We start from the raw sequence: 14,379 nt of genomic DNA, 5'->3' as shown, positions 1-14,379 counted from the left end.
ACCTGCCCCCCCCCACGGTCCAAGCACAATGCCCAGGCAGCCTGGGATCTTTGAATCAGCAACACAGCAGCTCACAATGGCCAAGCAAGAGCATTCTGTGATTTGGGGATGCCGATTTATGGTGCCTCTCTCCGCCCATCCACAACAGAGGAGCATAAACCGAGGTTACCTGACTATATCTGTAATGTTGAAGCTGTCCGACTTGGTGCAGACAAAAGCCAGGCTGCCGTACAGGCCGTCCATCAGCAGCTGCCTGCGCACACTCGCACTCAGGGTCTCCTTCGCCGTCTTGTCGTCCACGGCTCGGGTGATGCTGGCGACCACCCACACGGCACGGCAGTTCTTCAGGTACTGCAGGGGAGGAAGGAAGCGTCTGCTAAACCAAGGCGGCTCTGCCGACACGCGGCAGACCCGCAACCTGGCGGTTTGAGCAAAAGCAACACTACGCAACCAGGATCATGCCAGGGAGAAACGCTCGGGGGTCCAGCAGAGCAAAGATGTGGGCTATTTGCAGATTACTTGCGCTACAGAAGACGTGCTGGGGAGACCACACATTACAAGGAACGCAAAAGTAACTTTTGCTAGGTTTTAATAACAAAAACAAAATCTCCTTTTACAATACAGTGGTACCTCGGGTTACATACGCTTCAGGTTACAGACTCCGCTAACCCAGAAATAGTACCTTGGGTTAAGAACTTTGTTTCAGGATGAGAACAGAAATCGTGTGGCAGCAGTGAGAGGCCCCATTAGCTAAAGTGGTTAAGAACAGTTTTAGGTTAAGAACGGGCCTCCAGAACGAATTAAGTACTCAACCCGAGGTACCACTGTATATCAATAAGCACCAACCCATCCCCCAGGGTACTGAGAGAGCTAGGTCCTGCTCTTTATATACTATACCTAACAGCTTAATTAACATAACAGCACCTGCTGTACTGCTTCACAGCTGTAAAACTAGGTCACGTTATTTGCTCTGGCCCTCAAAGAAATACACATCTTGCGGAACCTTAAAATTTAAAGAGACCATTCAACCAACGCTTGTCCAACCCACAAACACACAGAGCCAGTTCCCCACCTCTTTGGCCACGCTGTCTCTGGCCGCGTTGGCGTCTCGGACGCCGGGCAAATCCACCAGCACAGCCCCCGTCCTCAACACTTCAGCCTTGGCGAGACGGATCCGGACGCATTTCACAATGGGCCAAAACTCCCCGCCTTTCATCTCTCGCAAATTGTCAGTTCGGGAATCAATGAACCTCTCGATGGCGGCGCGGAACTCTGTCGCCTGAAAGGGAAGCAGGGAGGTCAGGATCCGAAACCTGGCATTTCAAGATACGACTGGAACAAGTCAAAAAGCTGGAAGGGACCACAAGAGTCATCAATAATAATAATAATAATAATAATAATAATAATAATAATAATAGTTTATTATTTATACCCTGCCCATCTGGCTGAGTTTCCCCAGCCACTCTGGCCCAACCCCCTGCGATGCAGGATCCACCCCTAGCCCTTCAACTGGAGGACTCGGTTTCCTTGATACAAAGCCAGTCTTCTCTGCTTACACTGACGCAACAAAGCCGATTTCAGGAGTTTCAAAGGTACATGCCAATAAACGCTTCACTTGCCGTATCAGCGCAGACGTGTTTCACTGTCCCCAGGTGCTGCGTCACCTCCTGCATCTCCTCCAGCTTCTCCAGCTCATCGACTCTCCCGTAGACGGCCTTCACGCGGCTGTAGGCAGCCCAGGCTTCCGTCTTGCGATCCGGGCAACGCCTCTTCAGGTGGCCAAACTTGTCCTTCATGTCTTCAAGGAGAGCCTTCAGCTCCTTATCCCATTCCTGCAGGAGGGAAAAACACCATGGAGAACGGAAGAGGGAAATTATTATTATTATTAATAATAATAATAATAATAATAATAATAATAATAATAATAATAATAATTTTATTTATATCCCGCCCTCCCCAGCCAAAGCCGGGCTCAGAGCGGCTAACAGCAGTAAGATATTTCCAGTAAAAATATTCAAAAAGCAACTCCCATCATGCCCAACCAGCACAAAGGAGATGGGAGTCCAGTCTGGAGGGCCCCAGGTCGGCAAAGGCGGCTTTTAAATAGAATCACAGAACCCTAGAGTTGGAAGGGACTCCACAGGGTCATCTAGTCCAAGCCCCTACAATGCAGGAATTCCAGTGGGAGAGTCCCTGACAAAAAGCCCCCCAATCTCTGCTTGAAAACCTCCAAGGAAAGAGAGTCCGCCACCTCCTGAGGGAGACCCTTCCGCTGTCAAGCAACTCTTACGGTCAGAAAGTCTTTTCTGATGTTTACAGGGAATCCCCTTTCTTGTAACTTGAATCCACTGGTTGGAGTCCTATCTTTCAGAGCAGGAGTAAACCAGCTTGTTCACTCTTCCATGGGACAGCCCTTCAGATATTGGAAGGTGGCTCTCCTTTCTCCTCTCCTTCTCCTCTTCTCCAGGCTAAACAAACCCAGCTCCTTCAACCATTCCTCATAAGGCTTGGTTTCCAGACCCCTGATCATCTTCTGCACACCTTACAGCTTGTCAATACATATATTTGTTTAATGGCATTATGATTGAAATAAAAAAAAATAAGGTAATATATGTATGTGTGTGTGTGTATATATACACACAAAAAACCCCCCGCACAATAAATGTTCATAACTGCATATATAAACCACACGACTGAAACCCCACAGAAAAAGTCCTGAAACCATTTTGTCCCTCCCAAATTGACCGCAAACATTTCTCTGCAAGGTTGAAGGAAAATGGAAAAGCCTCCCCATTGTCTTTTCCTTCACAAATCCTGCCTTAAGGGCATGTCTGTATATGAATAGGGTGAGCCTGTGACCTGGCTCAGGAACTAAGTATTTGTCATTACAAAAGACTGGCCAGGCTCCCCAGATAATCCAGTCAAGTGACCATTAACAGGTAACTTGCCAGACAGGAGATGGCCCTTGTGGTCTCTTCCAACTCTATGATTCTATGAGATAAACAATGCACTCAGATTTCTGTTGTAGACCACCCTTTCTGTGATGTAGGTATGATGTTTGGGGGGGGTTGTCTTGAGCACCAGGGAAGGCAATTTAAAATGTCTATATAGGGGTGGGCACACCTGGGTTCTGTGTCCTCCTCCTTTCCTGCATGTAGGGAGTGAGGACCCTGTTGCAACAGATCAAGAAAGATCAGGCTTACTAGCTGCTTTGCTTCTCAATATTCTCTGGTTGGCCTCTGTTGTTTTCTCCGACCGATGGAGAACCTACAAAGGACTCTATAAGGGCTCTTGCGTTCCCCACAAGGGAATGAGGGCAGATTTTTGTTTATTACATGATACTGAGGCAGTTTTATTTACAATTCCTTCTAGAACGCCCCCAGGCTGCTTTGTTCCCCTCCGCTCCCCACTAGCCCCTTCCAGGTTGTCTTAGTCTCCGGTGCCCCCACGGACCCCAACTCAGGAGACCAGCCCCCACAGAAGAGAGCTGGGGGGGGGACCTGCCCCCCGGCCGCCCAACCTACCTCTCGGGAGAGAAACTCCACATCCGCCTCGTAGGGGCTGCTCCCCTCCGCCCGGGAGACCTCCACCACCACGGCGGTGCAGGCTCTCATGGCCGAGGTGGGCAGCACGGCCTCCTCGTCCAGAAGGGCGTTCAGCAGGCAGCTCTTCCCTGCCCCCGTGTTGCCCACCACCGCGATGTGGGTCTGGGGCATCTGAGTGGCCTTCTGGAGAGACGCAACCTGCTCTCTTCAGGGGAGGAAGAAAACGAAGAATCAGAAACCAGCAGCTCCACTCTAATACGCACACAGTTTAAATTCCATTGACGTTTGACTTCCTTTTTAAACAGTTATCTTTGCGGGTGTAATGTGGGAAATGGGTGAACCCGTGTCTTGAGCAGCCCAACCGGCCTCATGCCTGGAACTATTGGCACCAGGTCCCCGGTTTGGTTCCTATACAAGGAATCCATTTCAGCCTTCATGGCATTAAGCCATGGTTCAGCATCTTTGGAGGTTAATTCCTGCACCTCTTTGAAGCTTGAAGGTTCCCACACCTTCTCTGAGCTACCAAGAACAGCAGTTGCCGTCTTAACAAACTAATCAGCAAATCTCTGGAGGTTTGCCTTTTGTGGCCCTTTCAGATCTGCGTACTAGAGGCAAGGCTTCTACACTCATCTCCTCTTTCTTAGGAGAAAAGTGGCCAGTGGTGAACAGTGGTTCTTCCAGTTCAGTGTCAGACGCATCAGATGGTCTGACTGAGGCCTTTGCGCTCTTGAAGTCTGCTGTGTCATCGTTGTCACTGACAGCAGCAGCAGCGCCGCCCACTGAGCAGGACTCCTCCTCTAAGAAACTGGTATTAAGCCAAGGCTGCCTTCAGCAGCCCTGGCAAGAGGGAGAGGGATTTGCTCAGAAGAGGAGATGAAGGGGACATGCTGTTTGGTTCAGAAGAGCATGGAGAGCTAAGGAGCTAGTGGATCTCTCTTGTGTCTCTACAAGGTTTACTTCTAAGACCAGAAAAACAGTAGATTAGTTCATGATCTCTTAAAAGTTTATGTGGCTAGGGTGTTTGTGTTTGTGCTTGTGCCATGAGACGATAAACACTTTATACTCTGAACTGAACCTAGTGGGAAAGGAGTTTTTTTTAACCAGGAACTCTGGAAAAGGCTGACTCCTGGGAAGCAGGAAGACTCGTGTTCTGCTGGAGCTGTGCCATCTCTGCTGATCACATCTAAGCCACTCCTCACCTGCTGGGCGCTCCCTTTCTTTCCCATGCAAGATTTACCATTATTTAGTAGGAAGTCAGGTTGCTGAAAGTATTGGAGCCAAAGCTGATCCATTTAATTAGAGAAAAACTATTGCTGACCCCTTTTGGACTTTTTGTGTGGAAAGTAAAATGAACTCATGATATTTAGGCTTGAAAACTGGAAAAATACTGGTTTATAGAAGGTAGAATAAATAAAAAATTGTCCAGTAGCACCTTAGAGACCAACTAAGTTTGTGCTGGGTAAGAGCTTTCGTGTGCATGCAGACTTCTTCAGATATCTGAATTATTTTTTTCCAACTGCGTCACACCAACACGGCTACCTACCTGAATCTAGAAGGTAGAATAGTTAGACGGTATCATGGAGCAAATGTTTTGATTTTTTTTTTTTTTTATGTAACTGGTAGACAGAGAATGAGATGCCCTTTTTCTTTTCCTTTCTTCTTCTCTCCCCCATACATCCTTCTCTCTCTCATTTTCTTGTTTGTATACAGATTTTTTTAATCTTGTATCATAAAAAGCTGTAATAAAAATTTACGACTAAAAGAAAGTGGGAACATTTTACCTCCACTTCTCCATATGCAGCCGGTCTATCCCTTCCAGGGACTCCAGGGACCGCAAGATCTCTCCGAGGACAGACTGGCACTCCTGCAACTGAAACTCCACGTCTTGCTCGCAGGATGCCCAGTCTTTCGGGTCATCACTCTGTGCTCCAGCAGCGTAAGGCCAGCGGTCGCTCTGTGACTGGGTGACAGAAGCCCCAGGACGGCCGCTCGACTTGGAGGAAGAGCCTGCATCTTCAGAGCCCGGAGGGGAAGGGCAGGGCACAGACTCATCGTCGGAGCCGCCCTGCTCCCCATCCAACTGCCCCGTCACCTCAGCCTCCCGAGATGCAGGAGGCCCAGCACCGTCTCCTGACACGGAGGAGTCTCTTTCGGAGCCCGGAGAAGGAGGACAGGCCACAGATTCATCGTCTGAGCACACGCGCTCCGTATCCAGCTGCGAGCTCAACTCAGTATCTTCTAGCCAACAAGGAAGGAGCAATCGGTCTCTGTTTCCAAAGTCTCCAGAGCTTGAGAAACTCTCTGGCTGCCTGTCTGCTGAGGGTTTGGGTTTATGCAGGACTGTGATGACTGGGGAGCAAGCCGTGGGGTACGCTGTGTCACAGCTGGGGCCGTCCTGCCTTTTTCCAGGACCACACGGGTCCTTTTCTTCCTTGAAGCGCTGAGAAACCCAAGGCGCACCTGCCAAGCAACCCAGAGCGGAGGCGCCATCTTTCTGTTTTGAGGGGCTGCAAGCAGGCACCTGATCGCCAGACACACCTGTGACCAGCAAGGGGTTCCCTGGAGCTTCTTGCGGAGGGCTGCTGGAGTCCTCAGGTCCTTCCCATCCTGCCCCACGGCTGCCACTGATCAGGTCCTGCTCAGGATCTTTCCCGATGCTCCCAGCCATGCCGGGAAAACCAGGATCCTCAGAGGCGGGCAGAGGCGAGCCTGGTCTGCTCCGAGCCAAGGGATGCTCACCTGGATTGCTCACCTGAGTTGGGCTGGAGCAAGAAACAGCCAGATCTTCGCTCTTCACGTCACCCAACAGGGGGCAGCTGGCTGGCTCACAAGCAGAAGCAACAGACGTTGTCCTGGAAGGAGAGGAAGTGAGATTTCCACCACCGTCTTGGCAGAGATGCTCTTTGTAAGGCCACTGAGGATGTTCCATGTCTCTCCTCGCATCAGGAGACGATAATGCAGAAGGCGGGTCAACACCAAGGTCATGCTCCATATCTGAGGAAAGAATTTTGGAGCAAGGTGGCTGAAAGGGTTGTGGTGGGACCACTGCAAGCATTCCTAGAAGTTACAGAATGTCTAAACCTTCGTCGTTCCCTTGGTTCTATAAAACCATCCTCAGGTCCCCCTTAGCTATTCAATATAATTAATTCAACAGAATTGATGGAGCTTGGTTCTGGGATATGAGCTTTTTGAAGTCTGATAGTCGTTTGCACCTCCAGTGCCCCCCTGCTGCCCCCCTAGGTAATCCCCCCTAGGGGGCAGCACTGCCCACTTGGGCAACCACTGGTCTAGACCCCTTCCAGTCTGGGACTCAACTGGCCTCGATGTCCTGATGGGTGATGGCCTTTATCCAGAGAGGGAGGGTGGAAGAGGGATTTCTAGAGTGTCTTCCAGGGGCTTCCGACACCATCTGCCTTGGTGGTCCCTCCTGAACCAGCTCTGCAAGGTATGAACTGGAAGCATTGCTCTTCCTTTCCCTTAGGAGCCATGTGGAAGAGCTCCCAGGTGCCACCCAAGCCAGGGCAGGTTGGGCTGCGTCAGCTGGTTACCTCTGGTCTACCCTAGCAGTGGGGTGGTTTTCCTGGTGGAGACGCCAGGAGCTCCTCCTCCACCACCCGACTCTCCAAGCACAACAGCCTCGCTTTTCTGGCACCCTTTTGAATAGGTGACATTTGCCGCTATGTCTACATGCAGACAAATCACCCGATCCTGAGACTGTACCATTCCAGACTCCAGATGGGAAGTCGGAAATTCCCACGTACCTAGAAAGAACAGCTCCAAGCCATTTCCCGCTTGTCCCATGATTTACAGGCACTTGTCCAAACAGTTTTGCCTTTGCCCTGTCATTTCCCCCCAGAAAACCAGTCTTTGGAACTGAATTGGAGCAAATGTCATTCCAGAGAAAGCTCAGCTGACATTTGCTCCCATTCAATGGTAAAGAACAAGTTTTCCCAAGAGGCAGAGCAAGTGCAAGTCTGCATGAGCCCTAAATTGCCCTCCACCTCCCACTGCCTCTTAAATAATAATAATAATAATAATAATAATAATAATAATAATAATAATAATATACTGCCCATCTGACTGGGTTGCCTCAGCCACTCTGGCTGGCTCCCAACAAAAATTAGTAAAAGCCAAACACAGCACCACACACTGAAACCTTTCCTGGCGAGGCAGGCCCAATCCGTTCTGCCTCCCTTCCCCCTTCAGAAGATGCTTTTGAAACATACCTTGGCACGATGAACCTCCAGGGCTTCTCTGGAGAAGGGCTCTCTCTGGCCTCTGACTAAGACCCCCTGTCTCCATTTCCATCACCACCTCTTGCTCTTCCTCCTCCCCATCAGTTGTGGGGCTCATAGAGGGGGCAGCCCATCCAGACCCCTCTACGCTGGGAGCCTCGTTGCCGCCCTCTCCCTCGAAGGTGCCACCCTCTTCTTGGAGGTCGTGGGCGTCACATTCACCGGGAGCAAAGCTGATGGGATAGTCAGGCTCAGATGGGGGGTCACCGCTAGGAGTTGGGGTGCTTTCCCTGGGGGACACAGGCTGGTGGGACGGCGTCTGTGGGTCTTCGTCAAACCAGTCCATGTCAGAGGTTTCTGGGTCAGAGGAAGAATCTGGTTCCACGTTTGCCTCGGCCCCCTTCCCCACCCAGTCAGAACCCCCGGTGGGACGCCCATCGCCTTCTGCCCCAGAAGCGTCCCTGCCAGGCGGCCTGGGAGAACGTTCACAGGGGTGAGATTCAGCTGAACTGTTGGAGATGTCTGAGAAGAAAAAGTCCCTGTTCTTCTGACTGGGAGCACTTTCTGCCTCAGGGGACTTTGCGGGAGAGCTAGGGGGAGAATTCTGTACCCCTGAACACACAGACAACTGGAAGCTCTCCTCTTCTGAGAAACAGGTATCCCACACGCTCTCCGGAATAGGGTCGGATGTGTCTTTGTCTTGTTCATGAGAGAAGCGGCCTGACTGGCCAGACAGGGTGCCAGGGGTTGAACCTGGTTCATCCAGGGAGGGGTCCTGAGGCTGGACTTTGCTGATTTCCTCTTCACCTGAGCTTGGGCATCTCCCAGCCTCTATGATCTCGGCTGACTGGCAATCCTCCCCTTCAGCAGTTTCAGCTTCGTCTGCATTTTCGTTTTCGCTTGCTGGCTTATCGGAGCAAAGTGTGTTTTCAAAGCACCCTCTCGCCTTCTGGGCAGAGCTCTCCCCGTTCTTCTGTTCTGCTTCTCCCAGGGACAGGGTTGCCTGGCTGTCGTGCTGGTTTGGAGGCTTCCCTGCAGCTCTGCCAAAGTGGTCCGGAAGCCCTTCTGGGTTGAGAGGAGCAGGAGGTGTCATGGTCAAAGGGTGCAGGTCAGGTGTAGATGCCCGAACTGAAACAGGATCCAGCAAGCAGAGCCTCTCCTCACACAAAGAATCATTTTCCAAGCTGGTCATCCTGGCGGCCTGATCTTCACTGAAATGTCTTTTTCTGAAGGAAGAGGCTTTTGACTCTTCCTCTTCCTCCTCCTGCAAAAGTCTTCTGCAATGCCCTGAGCCATCAAAAGCCTCACCAAACTCCCCAGAAGGGTCTGAAGCACCTTCCTCTTGGCACCCATCTCCTGGGCGCGGCACTGTTTCCATCTCTTGATGCTGGAGTAGCGGCGCTTCCGCTCCTCCCTTCAGGAAACCTGCCTCTTCCCCTGGAGTGCGGCTGGCAGGTGTTTGACAGCCCGAAGACTCTCTGATTGTTTCTCCATCTTCAAGAGATGCACCTGAGATTCCCACTCTGAGTTGACCAGGAAACTCATCATCCGCCAGCCAATTGTCTCGAACAAGATCTGAACCAGAATCTCCAGCCAATCCTCCAGGACTCTCTGGGGCTTGATCCTCTGCACCAAATTTGGCATCGCTTTCTGCCAGGCAAGGAGATTCCACAGGAAGGCAGGCAGGATTGACAGCCACAAGGTCAGCTCCTTGGACAGTTCGATCCTCCAGCTCTTCTCTCCCCACGGCAGTTCTCGGCAAAGGAGGAGATTTTCCCCTCACGGCCACCTCTGGGTTGTGGGTCTGAGGTACAGCAGCTAAAGCATCTTCTGGGTCACAGCATACCTCATCATGGGAAGAATCATTTTGTTCCAAACCAGCATTCAACATCCCCAAACCCTCTGGCGGCTCAGCACTTGCGTCACATGACTCACGAGCTGCGGATTCCTCAGGTAGCTTCTTCCAGGCCTCGCGATTCTCTGAAACACTGTCTGAATGCCAAAGTGGACTTCTCCCTCTCTGAAGGCTGCCTCTGTCCTCCTCCTCCCTTCCAACCTCAGAGCTGAGCTGACGGCCACAAGAGGACTCTGGGACCTCTGCAGGGTCAGTGTGGGTCTCCCTGGGGGCGTCGCCAGCAGTGACCCCCTCTCCGGCCCCAGGGCTCCCAGAGCCAGCACTAGGAGTGTCCAACGGAAGGCTGCCTCTTCCCTCGGTGCAATGGCAGCTCTCGGGGGTCTGTCCTAGCCCAGCCCCTTCCTCCCCAGAGTGGCCCCTTCCGTTCTCTCGTTCCGGGTCGGCCTGCTCAGCAGCCCTGTTTCCTTCACAGGCTTCCTCCCAAACACTGCCTTCCATGTCTTCAGGGTAAAACAGCTCTCTCCCCACATCGGTTCCCCATCGGGGCTTCACTGCAAAGTCATCTTCCAGATCCTCAGGCTCAGGACCAGGAGACTCTTGCTGGTCTTCCAGGTGGGCAGAGGTCCCAAGAGGCTCCTTCTGGTCAGGATCCACCTTCGCCCCATCCGAGCATCTTGCCCTGACACTGCACTCTTGGGTCTCGGCTGCACTTTCTCCATTCGGGTCCGTACCGTCTTCCCTGCCAATGCCACCACCTTGGTGGGCCAAAAGGTGACCCTTTTTAGCTTCCAAGCTCCTTCCTGCTTCCTTTTCGCTTGCCTGAGAAGACACCTCTGTGTTTGCACAGTAACTTTCTGTGTGGGGGACCCCTCTCTCTTCAAGGTCACCTTCACTTATCTCAGGAGGAGCAAACTCCCTGGTCTTTCTTCCCTCCGAGTCTGGAGATGATGGTGCCCAGCTCCCACCAGGGCTTTGGAGGGTCCCTTCAGCCCTGGCGCTGCCAACCATCTCCTCCTGCACCGCATCTGGATTCAGATCTCTGTCCAGGCCACCTTCTCCATTGGCTTCATCTTGGCCACCAGCTGCCCTGACGCTCCTTCCTTCCCTCTTCACCTCCCTGCCCTCAGGAAGATCATGGTTGTCCATCTCCTCTTGGCATTCCATCTCACCGTTGATGACACAACTGGACTGTCCGGACAACCCAGCCAGCGACGCACCACCAGTAACAGTTTCAAGCAAAAGCCCATCATTTTCACTCATCCCTCCTTCGGCCTCAAGGATGGAATCAGCAGCACAGTCCTCTTGGCCTCTGTCAGGTCCGGCACATGCATGCTCCATTCTCCATTTGCTCACAACAACAATGCCCTCCCCCCACTCTTCAAAGGGAGGTGTCTTTCTTTTGGGAACGGCCCCACAGAAAAGCTTTCTATCAACATCCACTGGGTGTCTCAGCATTTCAACAGACTCTTCAGGAATCTCCCCTCCTGCCAGGGGACGGCTGGTTGAAGGCAATGCGGCCACCATAGCAGTCCCCTCCTCTTTAGCTTCTGGTAGATCTCCTGAAGACAGGATCTCCTGTGTTCCTCCAGAAGATGCCACAGGATCCTCTTCTACTTGTGGGGAGAACTCGCCCTTGGCCTGCTCACTGTCAGCTGGGGCACCTACTTCTGAAGCTCTGGGCGGTTGCTGAAGGAGCCCCTCCGTCACCTTCTCCGTGTTTAACTTGCTGCCGTCGTCACAAGCCATTCCGCCGGGGGCGTCTTCTTTCAAAGGCTCTGCAGTCTCTACACCCAACTTCCTTCTTTTTGGACACTCCGTCTGGGTTCCCACTTCGGCATAAGACCGTTTTGCAACGCAGACCTTGCCACTTGCAGCCTCTGCATGCCCTGAGCCCGACTCTGGCTCAAGGAAACTGCCCTCTCCAGCAGCAGCAGCAGCACGACTGTCCATCGCTAGCAGGCTTGCATTTGCAGGGGGCTCCATGGCCATGTTGTCACTGCTCTCAGAAGCCCACTCCTGCAAGCTGATTTCGTCGTCGCTCCTCCGGGTCGAACAGGACAGGTTCCTCGGCAGCAAAGCGGGGCTCTCTCTCTCCGAGTCAAACTCCTCTGGACTCCGCTTTGCAGAAGAGTCACTATCCGGTAAGTCGCCATCTGTTTCTTCAGCAGAAGAAAAGTCCTCAGAAGCTCTGCTCGCTGCATCCAGCTCAGCCTCTCCTGATTCAGCAGGGAGCTGTGCCAAATTCTGCACAGTGAGGTTGCTTGCTCCGTTTTCTGCCCAGCCAGAAGCTTCAGGTAAGGTCTTCTCCCTAGAGCTCTCCTGGTGTTCTTCTCTGGGGCTCCGAATTTCCATTCTGCTTGCAGCCCCTCTGACTTGCGCCTGGGCACCAGGTCCAGCTGTGTCTTCAGGGCCTTGATCCACGTCCACCTCCCTCATCTCTTCAGCGTGGTCAGAGTCATCAGGAAGCAGCTCTTCTGTGCTGGAAACAGAGATCTCAGAACCCCCCACCTGAGAGACGCCGGGGACCTGTGGCAGATCCTCCGGGAGCCCGGCTGCTGCGCTAACTGATATTCCGCTTTGGGGGTCGTCTGCAATGGTCTCCTCGCTGCCACTTGGGGTGGAGGGATTCTTGGATTCTGGACTTCCCTGAGAGAAGGGGAAGTGTGTCGCCTCAAGGCTGCTCCAGGGAGAAGATTCTGCGGTGGTGCGCGAGCCCTCCCCAGGCGAAGCAGAACGCAGAAGCAGAGGGACAGGCCTGGGAGCATCTCCTGGGGCAGAAGGAGGCAATGTCCCCAGTGTCGGCTGACCAGGTGCTTCTGGCAAACTGGAAGTCGGGTAAAGAGAGTTTATGGATGCCGACGATGCAGCTGGAGGCAGGAATGAAGCTGCAGAGGACGGATTGCTGATGGCCAGACATTGGTGGGCAGAGCCAGGCAGAGTGCCAGGTGGGTCCCCTGCAAGTGTGGGTGCAAATCCCACCCTTGAGCTCACTGGCACCAGTGCCCCAGCAGATGCCAACGCAGGAAGCTAGATGGAAGAAAGGAATCAAGATGTTAGAATGGAGCGTGGGTTACTCACTGCGAAAACAACTTCCTTACAGCACCACATGGCCCCTGAAGCTGGGGGTTGTGTCCCTCTATCAGCCCAGTCAGGAAACCTGCGTGGTTATTTTGCATAGCTCCTCCTCCTGCTGGCATCTTGACTGAATGATGGGTTTACTTATGAGCTGAGCCCAAAGCAGCTTTGCAGCAAACATTCAAAACATCAATATACAGAGCAGCGGAGATACAAATATGCAACAGACAGAGCACGTCAGTTTTCCTTGCTGGCAAAACCCTATGGAGATTTGAGGACCTGTGAATTCAGCCTGTAGAGCAAAACAACCCCAACTGGGTACCAACCTGCACTGACCTAAGAAACAAGAAACACATCAGAACGTGTAATGTGAGAACCTAGAGAGGATGTGGATGTGAGGGGTGAGGGTGGCTGTATGGAGAAGAGAAGAGTTTGGATTTGATATCCCACCTTTCACTCCCCTTCAGGAGTCTCAAAGCGGCTAACATTCTCCTTTCCCTTCTTCCCCCACAACAAACACTCTGTGAGGTGAGTGGGGCTGAGAGACTTCAGAGAAGGGTGACTGGCCCAAGGTCACCCAGCAGCTGCAGGTGGAGGAGCAGGGAAGCGAACCCGGTTCCCCAGAGTCCACCGCTCTTAACCACTACACCACACTGGCTCTCATTTATGGCCCCATTTGCCATAAAAAGGCCTTATCAGAGAAAGCCACTGCATCGTAGACATTCAGCCTCTGTGAAACAAGGGAAGCTTTCAGGATACCTAAAAGACCTCCTTCCTGTGGGATCACAGAACTCTGGGGCAGGAGCCTAGCATCCCTGTGTCAGGTGCCCCAAAACTTCCCATCCACTCTGGCCCTGTCTTAAATCCCCCAGGACATTATACTTCAGGAAGGCAAATGCAGACACAAGGCTAAGAGGCCTGCTTCCTTGTGCATGCCAGAGAGCGGGGATCCTCCAGGCAAGGTCCTGATTCAGCGCTGCAGGGGGCCTCGCGTGGCCCCCGTGCCACACCCATCCGCCCCACACCTGCCGTCACAGGTGGAGTCAGCTCTGGGGCAGGTAAAGGCACGTTGGGGAGGAATAAGCAGGAGCCCTGGGCAAGGGAGACTAACAGGCAGACCCTTGTAAATTTGGCAAGAAGCAGAGGCCCACTTGGGAGGTCCTGGGGGGGAGCCGGTCGCTGCCTAAAGCAGGGCTGGCCAGAAACCCCACTTCTGTGCCCCACACAATCCGAAATCAAGCCATACAGATAAAGGAAAAGCCTTCCCCTGACGCCCTGGGGCTGGGGGGCAATGGAGAGATAGGTAGCCCCCACCACCTGACCAGGTCGCCTGTGGGGGTTGTCACTGGGATTGACTCCCCGCCCCCCAAGTGCTGCTTTACACCCACCCACCCCACTGCTGCACCCATGGAGAAAACAAGATGTCTGCGGTTTTCCATTTTACCCTTCGGGGGAAAGGTCTCCTCTGTCCACACAGGCCTTGCACTCGCTCCACACTGCAGCTGCACGGCTCAAACTGAAAAGGGAAGCAAAGTGGGGAGAAGGAGGATTAATTAACATCAGAAGAGCCTGCCTGGGTCAGCCCAGCCAGTCCAGACTCTCCCCAATCAAATTTTGAACATTGTTATTTCCATGCCCTCCTTGAGCTTGCAGGAATAGCCCCCACCAA

At 52.8% G+C, this 14,379-nt stretch overlaps 1 protein-coding gene across 1 annotated transcript in view; it reads right to left on the bottom strand.

Moving 5' to 3' along the window:
- NUGGC (nuclear GTPase, germinal center associated) overlaps window positions 1–14,379 on the bottom strand; it is a 42,178-nt gene that overhangs the window by 23,091 nt on the left and 4,708 nt on the right. The window contains exons 4-10 of the mRNA XM_083749554.1: window positions 14,155–14,226; window positions 7,772–12,662; window positions 5,327–6,539; window positions 3,525–3,750; window positions 1,597–1,832; window positions 1,073–1,313; window positions 170–351 (exon numbers count right to left, since the gene is read on the bottom strand). Of these exons, the coding sequence (XP_083605680.1) occupies window positions 170–351; window positions 1,073–1,313; window positions 1,597–1,832; window positions 3,525–3,750; window positions 5,327–6,539; window positions 7,772–12,662; window positions 14,155–14,226 (7,061 nt within the window). The remainder of the gene's footprint in view (window positions 1–169; window positions 352–1,072; window positions 1,314–1,596; window positions 1,833–3,524; window positions 3,751–5,326; window positions 6,540–7,771; window positions 12,663–14,154; window positions 14,227–14,379) is intronic.

Source organism: Podarcis gaigeae (genome assembly GCF_964106915.1).
Source record: "Podarcis gaigeae genome assembly, chromosome: 7".
NCBI lineage: Eukaryota > Metazoa > Chordata > Lepidosauria > Squamata > Lacertidae > Podarcis > Podarcis gaigeae.
The sequence above is the reverse complement of the archived record's forward strand: the minus strand, read 5'-3'. Positions and strand labels throughout refer to the sequence as shown.